Source organism: Cydia amplana, chromosome 25, assembly GCF_948474715.1.
Source record: "Cydia amplana chromosome 25, ilCydAmpl1.1, whole genome shotgun sequence".
Classification (NCBI taxonomy): Eukaryota; Metazoa; Arthropoda; class Insecta; order Lepidoptera; family Tortricidae; genus Cydia; species Cydia amplana.
In genome coordinates, this window is record NC_086093.1 from 7,962,305 (window position 1) to 7,980,183 (window position 17,879).

The following is a 17,879-nucleotide window of genomic DNA, read 5'->3' on the forward strand; positions in this document are numbered from 1 at the left end:
ACGCACACAAACATACTTAGTATCGGCGGAGAATCAGAGATGGCTCTTTCAAATGAGTTTCCATAAAATGCTTCAAGAGGGCTCTCTTTACCTATACTTCGTTTTTTTTAGGATTAGAAATTTGGTAAACAATCTTGACGTGTCTTTTATTTGAAAAACACATTTTAAAAATAAGTTACAATAAATATGTAACAATTATGAATCTAATACGATCTTTTATAGTCTTCTGCTTTCATAAGTAATAGTTATTGATTTTTAAAAAGTGTTCTTCAATTAAAAGACACATCAAGATTGTTTACCAAATTTCTAATCCTAAAAAAAACGAAGTATATAGTAGGTGCGTTAGTTTTCGTCCAGCTCTAGTTTTCGTCCACTTGACGAAATTGAATATAAATCTACATTGCTGCACAAATTTGGACTTCATACAATCCTTAATGTCGAGACAATATATCTATCTACATAAAAAACGTATTTGGCAAGTAGTAAATTAAATATCAAATATGTTATTTGCTAATCTGTCATGTAGACGAAAACTAGAGCATGGACGGAAACTAGCACAATGACCCTACTTACTTTACTCTTTGTTCATGGGTATCAGTTTTCGGTGGCATTTAACCTATTGGACGCACATTGGACGCCAATGACCGAAATATCAGAGGGGCTACCGCGAAAACCGAAATTCGCAAATTGCGGGGATCTTTCTCTTTTAATCCAATGAAGGCGTAATTGGAGTGACAGAGAAAAATGCCCGCAATTTGCGATTTTCGGTTTTCGCGGTAACCTCTCAGCGCCGTAGGTTCAACGCCAAATATCGTTTAATCGGTCACAGACCACAGAGCAACATCGACCTACGTGCATATGCATAAAGTTCAATTTCAGTTTTGACACTTCGGTGACGTGTGCGTGGCGTCTGCGTGACAGCTTTTGTGTTTGACACGGCGTAGCGATGTGACGAGTCCACTTTTTTCAATTCGAATTGATTCGGCCGTTGATTCGAATTCAAAATCGAGTTGACTCGACTCGACGGTTCGCGACAAGGTCACAGGCGCGGAGCGAGTTGAGACGGCGAGTTACGCGGCAGTTGTTGTAAAAAGAACCTTCAGGGCACGGAATTAAGGTTTATTTTTGAATGGCCATACTAGCAGTGAACTCGAGTTGGGATACTTGGGATGGCGAATCAAGCTGCAGTTGTTGTAAAAAGAACCTTCGGGTCAGGGAATTAAGGTTTATTTTTGAATGGTCATAGTACCAACTCGAGTTGAGACCGCGAATCGAGCGGCAGTTGTTGTAAAAAGAGCCTTCGGGCTACGGTATTAAGGTTTATTTTTGAATGGCCTTAGTAGCAGTATGATAGCGTTGACTCGGCTCGGCGAGTTGGCGAATCATTCGCCGAGTTAGCTAGTGGTCGAGTTGATTCGAATTGCCAATAGTCTTGATTCGAATTAACTCATCTGTAGGCTGATTCGAATTATTCGAATCAGATAACTCGACTCGCCCATCGCTACGAAAAGGTTAAACAAAATCTATTGACGCTGACGCTTGGGCTATAGAATTACTTCGACCAATCGAGGAATCGATTACAGAAAATAAACGAATGTACGTCACTAAATTATCTTATCTGTGGGTGTAGACATAACAATTTGCCAACTTTGGGCAAGTTTTGGTTTATGCTATTGTATTAACTAATTAGTTGTGAACGTGAATTAATTGTTATTTATTGACACTGTCGTAAAAACAATTTAGAACACAACCTATTTCTTGATCTAACTGAAATCATCAGCGTTTTCAGCGCACAAACATAACCTCAAAATGTCTGACGATGAAGATGTAATTTTAGTGAAGCGAAGTAAACAGGTCCACTATGGATCACTGGAAGAGCAGGAAAAGGCGCGGCTTGCAGCCCTGGCTGCCGCGGCCAAGGAAGGCGTGGAAGATACAGGAGGAAAAGACTTGGGAGACATCCAGGTTGCGAATGGTGAGTACCGGTGTTGTAAGTTCATGTGATTTTAATACATACTCATTTTAGGCGGTTAGTGTAGGCCATGGACTCACGTTAGGGCAGCCTGAGGGCCTACCGCGAAAATCGCAAATTGCGGGGATCTTTCTCTTCTATTCCAATGAAGGCGTAATTAGAGTGACAGAGCACCATGCCCGCAATTTGCGAACTTCGATTTTCTCGGTTATAGCCCTGCTATGATGTGTTCTGCACCAATGCTAACATAAATTTGGACTGCTCCACTGCCTCATACTCAAACTAAATATGAGTATGGTTAAATGTGATACATTTAAAATATTTAAATGAACCTCGCATGATACAGTACAGCGGCATAAACTTATAACTCTAAACTTAAATAATATATAAAATATCTGGGAGACTGAGCTTTGCTCGGAAAACATATAAAAACTCAAAAATGCGCGTTTTCCCAGAAATAAGACCTAAATTGATGGATTTTCTACTCCCCAAAACCCTCATAGCAAATTTCATCGAAATTGAGCCATTTCCGGCTATTCATACAAGAATTGCTCCTTTAAAGGTATAAGATATACTTCTCGATTAATTCCTGAATACAGTAATATTGTTTTAAATCTATGTATGGGGTTGTCCATTACATCACAAGAAATTTAGTTTTTTTAAATATATAGTATACTAGTGACCCACCCCGGCTTCGCACGGGTTAGCAAATTATACATAAACCTTCCTCTTGTATCACTTTATCTATTAAAAAAAACTGCATCAAAATCCGTTGCGTAGTTTTAAATATCTAAGCATACATAAGGACAGACAGCGGAAAATCTAGAGCGTCATTATTAATCCAGAGAGGGCAACATCATGGCAGAGCGAGAAGCATCGTGTAGCAGACGTATATACAGACAATCCACTGATATTTATGTACAATTTCCAGAATACATGGATCTGGAGGACGAGATGTCTAAAGACAAGAAGGCTTTGCTGGAGGAGTTTGAGCGCAGACGGAAGGCGCGCCAGCTGAACGTGTCCACGGATGATGATGAGGTTAGTTTAGTCACAGAATAAATATAATAAATAATAGTACTAGGTACAGAAGGTTCACTCACTAACAAAACGCGTCTATCACGACAGATATCACCGCTAGATGGCGTGAGCAGGCGTGCGTTCCGTAGCGGTGCGCGGCAAATACTATAGCTTGATACCAAATTGTAGCGACGCGACGAAATCGCGGAGCCACGCCTGGTTTAGTGTACATTGTCTGTTATACAGATTAAGGTATTTGGCTACAAGTCAAATCAGTGTCGTTTTTCAAACTGTCAAAAAGATTAGAGAGACTACTAGCATTTACTAGCATGTGACGTCACGATCAAATAATCTACTCTTGTGCCTAATTGTGCCTAAAGATAACTGCTGTCTACGTTTCTCTATTGATCTTCTGGTGCTTTATTTCATGCATGGTGTAAAATAATTTATTTTAAATACAGGCAAATACCCTATACCCGGGTTTATTTCATTTCATAAACATATTCGTATTATTATGCCTTTCATTATATAACAGTCACATAAACTACTGTTAAATATCAATATAAACTCATTTAATCGTATTGTGATATTACATAATGCGTTTTTATTTCCTTGATAATAATTTTGACGTTTTATAAAGAGCAGATTTAACTAGTTAGTACACTTAGGGCCACTTGCAAATGCACCATCCCACTAACCTAGGGTTAAGCGGTTAAAGCATTAAAGGCTTCCTCACACAGGCGCGTTTTCTGGGCGGCACGTGAGCGGGGCGCGCCGCTTATACGTATAAAACGCTAACGCCCCGCTCACGCTACGCCCGGTATACGCGCCTGTGTGACGAAGCCTTAACTCAGTGTCAAATTGTACTGGTAACTCCAGGTTTAACCGGTTAACCCCGCGTTAGTGGAATGGTGCAAGTGGCGCCACAGAATAAATAATAGTACTATAGGTAGGTACAGAAGACTCGCTCCCTAACAAAACGCGTCTGTTACGATCAGGACAGATATGGTCGCTAGGTGGCGCCAGCGCCACGCGCGGCTTATGGCTAGCCACCAAAATTGGTGTGGAACGGATGTACTTTTAGCTACCTGTAGCAAAGCGACGAAATCGCGGAGTGAGCCACGCCTGGTGGCGCTAAATATATTTTATTTGGTATTTATTATAAGTTAAATTCAATTAAAAAATGTCAAAAATTGCTTTACTGTGTAATTAAGTTAGTTAGCTGTAGCCTTAGCATAGTTGTAGTTTTCGCTCCAATATGTTTTCATGATGTGCATACATGCTTTGGATGGCATTCCCAACCAAAACCTGTACTGAAAATAATTATTTCATGTAACAAATGTTATCTGTTTTGTGTGCCTAATAAATAAAATAAAAATAAAATTAATATTTCAGGTGCGCAGGAGTCTCCGTCAGTTGGGAGAGCCGGTGTGCCTGTTCGGCGAGGGGCCCGCCGAGCGGCGCGTGCGCCTCCGCGATCTGCTTAGCTAGTGAGTTATCTTTTTTTTATCGTTCTGTATTTTCTGTATCATCTGTACGTCTCGTCAGGCGTGTCTCACTCTGCGATTTCGTCGCTTTGCTACAGGTAGCTAAAAGTACATCCGTTCGGCCCTAATTTTGGGGAAAGCCATAAGCCGCGCGTGGCGCTGTCGCCACCTAGCGGCCATATCTGTGCTGATCGTGTGTTTTGTTAGAGAGTGAGTCTTCTGTACTTAGTACTATTATTTATTCTGTGGTCTCGTCATCGTCGTAATTCTCGTAACCTCTTGGGATGGTGCATATCAGGGATGTTGCGGATGCCGATTTTTTGACATCCGCGGATGCGGATGCGGATGCGGATTTTTAAAGGCTCACATCCGCGGATGCGGATGTCAAGATAGTACCATAAAAAACGTCAAATATTACATTTTAGTAATTTTTATTTCAAAAAACCGGCCAAGTGCGAGTCGGACTCTTGTTCCAAGAGTTCCGTACATTAACTCCCACTCACGCTTGACTGCTCATTTCTAATAGGTTTTTTTGGTTAATGACTAAATTACCTAGCAGTCTAGCACTTACGCCGATGCTAAGACGTTCCTGTACCGACCTGTTCCACATCCGCATCCGCATTAAATCCGCATCGATTTTATGCGGATGCGGATGCGGATGTTGAAAATAATGCGGAAGTTCCGCGGTTGCGGATGCGGATATTCGCAACATCCCTGGTGCATATTTACTACGAGTGGGACATACACGACTCATGGATGACCGAGTGGAGTGCCCAACAACTTAGGGTCACTTGCACCATTTCACTAACCCGGGGTTAAGCGGTTAAAGCGTTAACCAAGTGCCAAATTGTACTGGAAACCGTAGTAACTCCAGGTTTAACCGGTTAACCCTGGGTTAGTGGAATGGTGCAAGTGGCACTTAAGGGTTAACAACTTTTCACACTCGACCCAAAAGCACGTCCACCTGGCTTCGATAAACAGCGGCGGGTATGGAGCCAATTTAACCGCATCAGAACAGGCGTAGGAAACGGTGCCTACCATTGGTATTAATGGGGCTGGTGTGATTCCCCCATAGACTAGGAATCCTCTAGACTGAGTTTAGAGCAATTATTTCATGAAACCGATGCTGCCAAAAATACGGGGGGACGAGGCGAGCGAGTCCCGTGCCGTGATTGGTCCGTTCAAAGACACGGACCAATCACGGCACGGGACTGACTCGAAGATGGAGTAAAACTACCGTATAAGTGGCAGAGGGGGCAGCGTTACTATGCTCAGTCTAGAGGATGTCCTGTCTGTGGATTCCCCCCAATGCGCCCAGAAGGTGCCTGTTCACTCTTGATTTGAAGTTTGCCGGGTTATATGAGCTCGGAAATATAGACGCCGGCAAGGAATTCCATTCCAATACAATACATTTCATTCCATTACAATAGATGTAGCACCGACCGGAAAGTCTAATGCTCTACAACATAAGACTTTCCGGTCGGTGCTACATCTATTGCCAAGTAGCAGTACTGAATACTGATAATTCCGCTACTCGATGCTAGATGTCGACTATGAAAACAATAGTCTTTTTGGTACCAAAACTGATTTATGGAGTGAGCACTCTATTTTTTTTCTCTATGTCTTATATGGAGTTACATATGTCTTTGCCCATTGTAACATATAAAGCTGACTATTCCAGCCTGGGCGAAGACGCGATCCACAAGAAGTTAGAAGAGGAGGAAGCTAGGATAGAGCGAGACAGAGGACGCGAAGGGACCTGGTACCACGAGGGTCCTAAAGAGTTACGGGAAGCTAGACTCTGGATCGCTAAATACTCGCTGCCGAGAGCAAAAGCAAGGTAAGTTTATAGTTCATAAATATATCGCTAGATGGCGCTAGTAGTAGGCAGATTCTTGAACGTGAATAGACGGTCCCCGTCAGATATGTCGGAGCGACCAAGGTGCTCACAAATATCGGAACAAGACGCTTTTGTGAAAGCGCGTGTTCAGATATTTTTGGGCATTTTAGACGCTCCGGGTATATATTATTTTTTTAAATGCCACGTCGGTGGCAAACAAGCATACGGCCCGCCTGATGGTAAGCAGAATTTGTGGCATTTTAGTACATTACCGTAACTTGACCCCTAGGAAACTATTGATACTGGATAGGAATGGAATCCATTGGCATACAAAAATAGCATGTGAAAAATTAAAGTTTTCATTTTCATACAAATTTTCCTCGATTTGTGGCTTTTCTAGCCGAATTTTTTTTTTAGGTTCCATACAAGCTTTTGATCCTCAATAGGAATGGGATCGATTGGCATCAAAACAAAAGTTTGGCAAAAATGACCTTTTTCTCGCACCCTGTATGTTTTTTCCAGAATCTGTAAAAGCCAATCTTCATTAATTTGAAATCGAGGGAAGGTCTTCTAAGACCGTTTTCTCGTAGCAGCACGGGATCTGGTAGCTGCCCTCACTGACCCAAAAAGAAAATCCACCCTGTAGATACATATAAGTACTTAAATACATAGAAAACATCCATAATTGAGGAACAAATATTTGTGATGAACACACAAATGCCCTTAGCCTTTAAGCTTTGGATTCCTCCGAAAGCGGTGCCGTCATATAGCGGCCGCAAAAGACGGCCGTCTTTACGGTGACGACATGTGGAAAGTACCACTGCGTCATAACACACCGTCAGCCACCAAGGTCAAAGCGGCAAATTTGAAAAATGTAGACGCGAAGGGATATCGTCCTATAGAAAATTTGAATTTCGCGCCTTTTTCTACTGACAAGATTTGCTTGACCATCTATAATTTACTTGGAGGATGAAATATCATCAGAAGAGGAAAATAATCGTAGTACGGAAGATCATTTATTCAAATCTCGTGTCATTTATTCAAAATGGCGTCACCGCTATCTAATAAAACGTTCACGAAACTATCGACACCGTCATGACGGCCGTCTCACCGCCGTCTAGGAAACCGCGCCATCTTGTTTACATAGACAACGTTCTAGTGACGTCATTCACCGCTATATAGCGGCCGCTATATGACGGCACCGCTTTCGGAGGAATCCAAAGCTTTACCGGGAATCGAACCCGGGACCTCCAGCTTCGTAGGCAGGGTCACTCGACTAGGCTACGGAGGCCGTTAGCTGTATGTATGTATGTATAGTGCGTCAAGCAAATCTTGTCAGTAGCAATGTACTGCAAATTAAAGTAGGGTAACACCATGTAACACTCAAAGAGCAGAATTGCGCTAAGAAAAGCAGCAATGTACATCGAACCAAAACGTGTTTATTTTTCCGCCCTTTATACGTCAGTTCGAGTGAATTATCATAACCTCAAATTTTAGTAATGTTTACCGTCAACGAGCATGATTGTACATTGTAGGCACCTTAGCTTTGCTTGAGCTCATGCATAATCTTGGTATTTAAAGGTGACAGCGGAAATTTCTCTTGAAATAGAAACGATTTAGAATGTAAACAATAAGATGATGGCTGTCATTCACGATCCACATTCCACAGATAACACACAGATGACACGCGATTTTGGAATTATTCGAACACAGTGTTGCTAACCCGCGATTTTTCAAATTTGCCGCCTTTTACTACTGACAAGATTTGGTTGATCCAGTATATGTAAGTCTACTTAGTATATGTCCCCCTTGTCATAGAGAAATAAGTAAGACAAGAGTGCTCACTCCATACATCAGTTCAGACTATTAATTTCAGTATCTACATCTAGCATCGAGTAGCGGAACTATCAGTACTGCTATTTGACAATAGATGTAGCACCGACCGGAAAGTCTTATCTCAACAGCATAAGACTTTCCGGTCGGTGCTACATCTATTGTCAAGTAGCAGTACTGATAGTTCCGCTACTCGATGCTAGATGCTAATAGTCTTTTTGGTACTAAAACTGATGTATGGAGTGAGCACTCTATGTATTTTTTTCTCTATGGTCCAGGTTGAACCGGGCCCGGGCGGAGCTGCGGCTGGCGGGCAGCGTGCGCGCGGCCGGCAAGCAGGACGCGCAGCGCCGCGCCGCCGCCGTCGCCATCTACTGCAGCCAGGTAACATTGTTTTCACCTCAGCAGCTCGAACAAGGGTACTTTGCTACTTAAAAACAGTGAGCAATATCGCATTTTGCTCACTGAGTGAGACAAAATGAGCAAAATGCGATTTTGCTCACTGTTTTTAAGTAGCAAAGTACCCTTGTTCGAGCTGCTGAGGTGAAAACTTAATTGTTGGTATATCTTAAGAAAACATGAGTGAATAGGTAAGTGATGAAGAAGGAATACATTTTTCGGGTTCTCTAATATGTTCTCACTGCTGAGGTGAAAAGTTTTGTGAACTACACGAGATCAAAGTTATTTACATCTCGTGCGCTTTTGAGTCCCTTACTACGCTCAAGATTCTAAATTAGATTCACTCGTTACGCTCGTGAATCTATTATAGAATCTTTCGCTTGCACGGGACTCAAAATAAGCACTCGAAGAAATATCAAACTTTGATCTCTTGTTGTACAAATAACTATTATACATATACCAGCCATTCTCAAAGTGTGTTCAGGGTTCCGCGACACCCCTGCAGGGGTTCCGAAAGAATTTAGAATAATTTAGATTTAGATTTAAGCATAATTATTATGCTTATTAATAAAAAAATACACTTCTAAAAACTATTGTTTTATTGTAAGGTTCCATCAAGTATTTCGCTTTCCAAAAGGGTTCCGTCAAAAAAAAAGATTGAGAACCGCTGACATATACTATACCAGCGACCCGCCCCGGCTACGCACGGGTTAACAAATTATACATAAACCTTCCTCTTGAATCACTCTATCTATTAAAAAAAACACATCATAATCCGTTGCGTAGTTTTAAAGATCTAAGCATACGTACAGACAGACAGACGTAGTATCTACTGCAGTCAGGTACTATCACTACATAGTATAAAACAGAGCTTCCCGCTGTCTGTCTGTCCCTATGTAGGTAGCAGGGATGTTGCGTATGCAGATTTTTTGACATCCGCGGATGCGGATATTTAAAGGCTCACATCCGGGGATGCGGGCGGATGTCAAGATTAGGTACTTAGAAAACGTCAAATATTAAATTTGTAGTATTTTTTTATTAAAAAAAAAAACGAAACGTTTAGTAGTTGAGCAAGAATATAGGTGCGTTATATTTAATAAACAGTAACTTGGCCAACTTTTCGGCACTTACGCCGCCGCTAAGACGTTCCTGTACCGACTTGTTCGACATCCGCATCCGCATAAGCTCCGCATCGATTTTATGCGGATGCGGATGCAGATGCGGATGTTGAAAATAATGCGGAAGTTCCGCGGATGCGGATGCGGATGTTCGCAACATCCCTGGTATAAAACAGAGGCGCTTCCCGCTGTCTGTCTGTCCCTATGTAGGTAGGTATCACGTCGGGGCAGGCGTTGCTCACTCCGCGATTTCGTCGCTTTGCTACAGGTAGCTAAAAGTACATCCGTTCCACACCAATTTTGGTGGCTAGCCATAAGCCGCGCGTGGCGCTGTCGCCACCTAGCGGCCATATCTGTCCTGATCGTAACAGACGCGTTTTGTTAAGATCGGTTTTCCTAGGATAGCGGTGCCGTCATATAGCGGCCGTCTCCATACTAAATAATACGGCTAAATATGGATGTCGTCGTATTTGTATGGAGACGGCCACTATATGACGGCACCGCTATCGGAGGAAACCAAAGGTACTCCACACACGGTCCTTTAGACATAGTATAGCCACCATTATTGGTTAATGTGATACAGACATAAATTTTCATTCACTCATTATCTAACTAATATCCCAATATCTCACTAGATGGCGCTGTAACTAGTGACCATGTCTCGCTAGATGGCGCTGTACTAACCACAAACTAGCGAACGATTACGCCCCTCAGAATGTAGCAGATACAACCAAGTTGCTCATTTGTCAGATTCCGATCTATCCGTTTTAATGTAATCCTATTTTTGTATGCAGTTCATATGTTATTGCGCTGCGTTTGAGCTAAAGCTTTGGTTTCCTCCGAAAGCGGTATGTAAACGGCCGCTATATGACGGCACCGCTTTCGGAGGAAACCAAAGCTTAAGCGGTGCCGTCATATAGCGACCGTTTACATACAAATACTACGACATCCATATTTAGCCGTATTATTTAGTATGGAGACGGCCGCTATATGACGGCACCGCTATCCTAGGAAAACCGATCTTAAGAGAATTTGATAATTTTGAAATAGAGGCGGATTGTCAAAGTAAATTGAATGAATGAATGAATGTTTATTTGCGTCAAACGAGCGTATATATATATATATATATATATATATATAGGTGTTACATTTTTGTTTTTGTACGGTCCTTGTTTTGCCATGACTGGCCAATGGCCATTATGGGCATATTGGGAACTACTGTAGCCACAGAAAATTTACTGCCATCTTTCAACAGAAAATCACAACTTTTTGAGCGCCATTTGATTTTGATCCTTAATCTTTCACTGACATGTGTTAAATTTGTTACATACAAGTTAAATATCACACAGTGACGCCATCTACTCGACACTAGGCCAAAGGTATGGTGCAATCTTTTCGAGCGATGGTGCCAAAGCTTTGGCCTAGTCTCGAGTAGATGGCGACACTTTTTGATATTTAACACATATCAGTGAAATAATTAGGGCTTATTTAGACGGCGCGCGAACTCGTATACGATTTTAGTTACATTGCGGACCATTGAGGTTACATCAATTCAGCCAACCGATCAAATGACGCAATGTAATGAAACTCGCATGCGAGCTCTCGCACCGTCTACATGAGCCCTAAGAATCAAAGTCAAATGGCGTTTTATTCTCTATACTTCACTACATATAGTTTTTTTTAGCATTAGAAAGAACTTGCAAGAAGGTAAGCGATCTTGACATGTCTTTTAATTGAAAAACGCTTTTTAAAAATCAAAAACTATTACTTATGAAAGCAGAAGAATATAAATGATCGTATTAGATTCATAATTGTTACATATTTGCCGTAACTTATTTTTAAAATTCAATTAAAAGACACATAAAGATTGTTTACCTTATTTCTAATGCTAAAAAAAACGAACTATAGTATAAAACAAAGTCGCTTCCCGCTGTCTGTCTGTATGTATGCTTAGATCTTTAAAACTACGCAGCGGATTTTGATGCGGGTTTTTTTAATAGATAGAGTGATTCAAGAGGAAGGTTTATGTATAATTTGTTAACCCGTGCGAAGCCGGGGCGGGTCGCTAGTAAAATATAATTGTGACAATATGTACTGTAAAGTCCGCAATGTCCGCTAGATGGCGGTGTGCTTACCACAAACTGGCTAATGGTGTGTTGCCATAATAATGACACATGGTGTTTACGGGTTTTACGCAGACGTGTTTAAAAATAATAGTGATTTTTATTCCTGCAATTTTTTCAAGGCGGCGTGCTTTGCTTTTGCACTTCTGTCTTATGTCACAGAATAAATAATAGTACTAAGTACAGAAGACTCACTCTCTAACAAAACGCGTCTGTTACGATCAGCTGATATGGCCGCTAGGTGGCGACAGCGCCACGCGCGGCTTATGGCTTTTCCCAAAATTGGGGCCGAACGGATGTACTTTTAGCTACATGTAGTTAAGCGACGAAATCGCGAAGCGAGACACGCCTGCTTATGTATGAAGACTTGGCAATCGCACATAATGTTCTACTCGTACCGTACTCGTATATATAAGTGTAATGCTCAAACTGCAATTAGCGCTAGCGTTATGTTCAATTAGAATTATTTTTAATAGGTGACGATGATCCTTTTGTCATTATGCAGCCGTGCGATGGCCAAGTCATTATACGTATTACAAATTAAAGATATCTTATTGATACGGTTTTAACACCCCCTGGCACTGATTAAAATAACCGACTTGGTTTCACATTACATCTCAAAACTTTTTTGTAGTAGAAGCGTTGCGAGACTTGCACCTTTTTACATGTAATGTTTTTGATGGGATTATACTTCACAGTCCACCTGGTTAGGATCGGTTTTCCTAGGATAGCGGTGCCGTCATATAGCGGCCGTCTCCATACTAAATAATACGGCTAAATATGGATGTCGTAGTATTTGTATGGAGACGGCCGCTATATGACGGCACCGCTATCGGAGGAAACCAAAGCTTTAGGTGCTATTACGACACCCTGTACTATAACGTTGTCCGATACTACGAAAAATGTACTGCTAGAACAATTTACAACTAATATTAGCAGAAGGAGTTGAAAATAGAGTTCCGGTTATAATATTAGCTAAAAATTGTCGAGCATTAGAGTTTTCGTTCGCCGCGACATCTGTTGTCAACTAGCAGTACTGATAATGTCCGCTACTTGACGCTTGGTATCGACTACGAAATAACTCGCATTTGGGTAAGAAAACTGATGTGTGGAGTTACCCCTCTTTTTTTACTTATATTTGTCTATGGTTACATCTAAGATTTAGTTTCCAAATTCGCCGCTAGATGTCGCTGCGCTTACCGCAAACTAACGAACGGTATAATCCCATAGTTTATTAAAGAGATACTTGTAGTACTGAAACAATTACTTTGATATAGTATAAAGAATAGTTCTTTCTTTTATATTAAGTCAGTGTTTTTAATTAATTAATTTTTGGTAGCGGTGTACTCATTTTAGCGCACCGTAAACATGCGCAAAATGTGTCACAGAAAAGAAAAAATTGATATGCATCTTTCGTACGCTGTGAAGTACTTCACTCTTTTAGTTCACTAGTTCAGTATAGTTCAGTGGCTCAACAGATCCGTCTATATCAACAGTACTGGTTTTCTATGTCTCATTCGCGGATATATTGAGTGAAATATAGAATTTGATAGATTATTTCATTCTAAATATGAAGTAATGAAACGAAGGTTGTAGAATGTACACTTGGAAAAGGGAATGTGGAATTGTGGAGTGGGTCAATTAAATCTTTGAAAAAGGTTACTCCTGTTGACAATACAAAAGTTAGCAATTCTGGTACATAAATATCCCGTTTTTCTTATTTGAGTCTCAAGTACGTAAAAATGTGCTTTAGATTCCCTTATTTTTGCGATGCATGTCTACATGAAAAGACGCGAACGAGGTAAGCACACTATAAAATGTGTATGCAACTTTTTTATAGATCAATTTCATTTAAAATATTAGCGCTAATTCAATTCCTAGAAACAATATCCAAACTACCTATAAAGTGTGAACTCTCACTTGCACGCAGTAAAAAAATCATTCATTGTGATAAGCAAGCAATGTACGCTGCGTAGTTATTTGTTATTTCCTATCGTTAAGTTTATGAGTACAAGCCAAGGCCTAAGTGAAATGGAATATAACTTTCTCGCGCAAGTGCAAGGAGTGTTTCCGATTTTGACGCCGCTCAGCTCACGGCTGTTCGCGCCAAAAGCTTCGGCCGCGTTCGGGATTATTCGGGGTTATGCCGTCGGGATGCGATGCGCTCTCCTTGTCACTTTATGAGCGAGTGAGCAAGTAAAAGAAAAGATAGATAAACTGAACTGCTGAAGTACAGAACTAAATGAATCTGAACTGAACTAGTGAATGAGTGAGTTACATCTAATGAAGTACTTCATTTGAATCGTTCATTCGCGAACTACCCATGTCTAGCGCACCGCTGTGGAATATATAATTGGTCAAACCAAATTGTCAGTAAATAAGAACAAAAAAACTATACTCATCCTTTTCTTTTGGATGCTAGTACTCTCTGCATAAGTTTATTAATTTCCGCTGCCTAAAGGTTGTCTGGAATAGATCGCTTTTTAACGTTAAGACCGCCTGTTGTTTAACCTCTTCTGTATTCTTTGTTTTGTTTTCTGTAATCAGGTGTGCAATAATAGTTATTTACGATACAAGTGCGGAAAAGAGGAAATTCGAAACGAGTGGCGATAAATTAAAACACGACCGAAGGGAGTGTTTTAAATCGACACGAGTTGCGAATTACCTATTCGCACGTGTATCGTACAACGTTTTACAGTACATATGGCACTTTAAACTTTCGACATACGCACGGAAAGTGCTATTTCCCGCACTAGTTCGGGAAAGTAGCACCATATGTACTGTAAAGAGTATTTGTATTGTATTGTAACAGTTGACAAACTATAAATGTATATGTGTTTGTATTGTAAATGTATTTGTTGTAGGTCGGCGATACGCGACCCATAAGCTTTTGCCGGTTCAGCTCGGACAGTCAGATGTTAATAACGTCTAGTTGGTAAGTACAAATACTTAAGCTTTGGATTCCTCCGAAAACGGTGCCGTAATATGACGGCCGCTATATAGCGTTGAATGACGTCACTAGAACGTTGTCTATGTAAACAAGATGGCGCGGTTTCCTAGACAGCGTTACGTTACGTTGATTGTCAACGTAATGTAAGATGACGGCCGTCATGACGGTGTCGATAGTTTCGTGAACGTTTTATTAGATAGCGGTGACGCCATTTTGAATAAATGACACGAGATTTGAATAAATGATTCCGTATTACGATTATTTTCCTCTTTTGATGATATTTCATCCTCCAAGTAAATTATAGATGATCAAGCAAATCTTGTCAGTAGGAAAAGGCGCGAAATTCAAATGTTCTATGGGACGTTATCCCTTCGCGCCTACATTTTTCAAATTTGCCGCTTTGACCTTGGTGGATGACGGTGTGTTATGACGCCGTGGTACTTTCCACATGTCGCCACCGTAAAGACGGCCGTCTTTTGCGGCCGCTATATGACGGCCGTCATATTACGGCGCCGTTTTCGGAGGAATCCAAAGCTTTACTTACTTGGCTGGCGCGATGACCCAAAATGAGTCTTGGCCTCCAACACAAGAGCACGCCACGGGTCAAGACCGGGCAGCCAAAAGGGCCTACTTGGGTCGACCAACGGGACGCCGTCCTGTTGGTCATCCTAAATATCGTTGGACAGAGTGGAGGCAGATCTCCGTGAGCTCGGCGTCGGCGAAAGCTGACCTGATACCGCTCTGGACCGAGCAAAGTGAGTACAAATAGTTAGCTTAAAACTCCTAGCCAAGATGACAATCACATTATTAAATTATACAACGGGACTTAATCGCGTATCTAAGTTTTAAGATTTACCTCCGACGTTTCGAGGACGGCGTTGTCCCCGTGGTCTCGGAGAAGACTGGCTTAAGTTGACATCAGCATCGTCTAACCGCGCGAGTTTTTCGAACTACCCGCACTTGGTCTTGTTTGTTGTCTTGGTCGTGAAAGTTTAAATCAGTGTTAAGATGACAATCGTTCGCAGAGAAACGGAATGAAACGCTAAGATACTTCCACAAGGATCCTCGCTTCACTCGGTGCTGTCTCTATTGCACTAATATGAAGAGTGATAGAGCGACAGTGTTTCGTTTACTGCTAACGATTGCCACCTTGGCTAGACCCCTGAAAAGAAACACTTATTTCATATAATTTCCTTTTAACGCTTGGAGAGCTGTTACACCTCCATAATTTCATTTTGACATTTAAATGAAATGAAATGAAAAACTTTATTTTCAGGCAACTATTGGCCTATTAGTGACCTAGCGGTCATATCTGTCGTAATAGACGCGTTTTGTTAAAGCGTGAACCTTCTGTACCTAGTACTATTATTTATTCTGTACTAAAAAGCGTTTCGATTTTTCAAAAACTTTGCTGGCTGAACCGACTTTTCTTTCATTAAACTACGTATTTATTTCCAGGTCAGGCCTCGTCAAGGTGTGGTCGGTGCCCGAGTGCCAAGAACTCCAGGTCCTGAAGGGTCACACCTGCAACGTGAGCGGCGCCACTTTCCACCCTGCAGCCGCCATGCCACAACATTTCAAGGACAAGGTACTCGCACAGTTATCCTCGCTTCACTCGGTGCTGAAGCCACACCTGTAACGTTAGCGGCGCCACTTTCCACCCTGCAGCCGCTATGCCCCAACATTTCAAGGACAAGGTACTCGCACAGTTATCCTCGCTTCACTCGGTGCTGAAAGCCATACCTGTAACGTCAGCGGCGCCACTTTCCACCCTGCAGCCGCTATGCCCCAACATTTCAAGGACAAGGTACTTGCACAGTTATCCTCGCTTCACTCGGTTATGTTAGCAACACCATTTTTGAAGTGTTTGAAAATCGCCTGTTATTTATATCTAATCTGTGGAACTGTTTTGTTTACATTTCATCGTTGTTCGATGTACATTGCTGCTTTTTGTTCGTTTCTAGCATAGAAGGTAGCATCCTATAGAAGTGGTATACGCGTGCCTCCGTGAGGGGCAAAACATAGGCAATGCGACGCTATGATTGGTCGAATTTATTTGTTGCCCACCATAATACATACTAATTTACGGTGGGGAATAAAAAAAATGTGAGACTGTGACAAGGACAAACAATAATAGCGCTTTCGCTGCTACTCTTACTGAAAGATACATAAGACTATCCCGTTCTGTCAGTTATCCCCACCACTCATGCCCAATCCAGTTTAATACTAGATTCATGGTTTCTAGGGACCATACTTTAGTTTGATATACATTGCTACTGACATATCCGGCTTGACAGACTATATGTATTGTTTTACAGTTAAAAATAAAGTCAGACCCTGAGAGTGAGCCCATGGAGACAGGTGGCTCGAGCGAGGAGAAATCTGAAGTGTGCAGTATGGCGTCCTGCGCTTACGACGGAACCGTCCACTTATGGAACTTTAGCAGGTAATATAATATTTAAAACCTTCGCGTTTTGAACACATATGTGACGTTATCTATGAAAAGGGACCTTATTGTCGATGGCGCTTACGCCTTTGTTAACGATGCTCGGATATAAATACAATGCCGCGCCCGACGCTGAGCGGCGTAAGCGCCATCGACAATAAGGTCCCTTTTCATAGATAATGTCCCATATTAACTCACATTTATAGACTCCATAAGTTAAATCCAAGCCTAGGGATCTATCTTCGGATGTGTGCGTGGATATTGTGAGTGTTGCGTGTCGGACTATTGACAATAACTAATAATATATGTCGCGATTAACTAAAAGTCTAACCGGAACTCCATTTTCAACTCCTAATATTAGTTGTAAATCGTTGAGCAACACACTTTTCGTCAGTCGCGACACTCGTGACATCTAGTGTCGAGTAGCAGTACTGATAGTTCCGCTGCTTGACGCTAGATGTCGACTACGAAAATAATAGTCGTTTTGGTAACAAAACTGATGAATGGAGTGAGCACTCTACGCTTACTTATTTCTTTTAAGTAAATAAATATCTGGGAGACCGAGGTTTGCTGGGAAAAGATATAAAAACTCAAAAACGCGCGTTTTCCCAGAGATAACACCTAGCTAGATCGATTTTTCGCCCCGAAAACCCCCAATCGTAAAACCGAAAATCGTTAAGGCCGTTCCCGA

General features: G+C 41.5%; 1 protein-coding gene across 1 annotated transcript in view; it reads left to right on the plus strand.

Moving 5' to 3' along the window:
* Positions 1–1,759: 1,759 nt before the first annotated feature.
* LOC134659625 (U4/U6 small nuclear ribonucleoprotein Prp4) overlaps positions 1,760–17,879 on the plus strand; it is a 32,008-nt gene continuing 15,888 nt past the window's right edge. The window contains exons 1-8 of the mRNA XM_063515308.1: positions 1,760–1,975; positions 2,904–3,013; positions 4,388–4,482; positions 6,161–6,319; positions 8,431–8,536; positions 14,657–14,727; positions 16,201–16,330; positions 17,061–17,188. Coding sequence (XP_063371378.1) covers positions 1,810–1,975; positions 2,904–3,013; positions 4,388–4,482; positions 6,161–6,319; positions 8,431–8,536; positions 14,657–14,727; positions 16,201–16,330; positions 17,061–17,188 — 965 coding nt within the window. The 5' untranslated portion in view covers positions 1,760–1,809. The remainder of the gene's footprint in view (positions 1,976–2,903; positions 3,014–4,387; positions 4,483–6,160; positions 6,320–8,430; positions 8,537–14,656; positions 14,728–16,200; positions 16,331–17,060; positions 17,189–17,879) is intronic.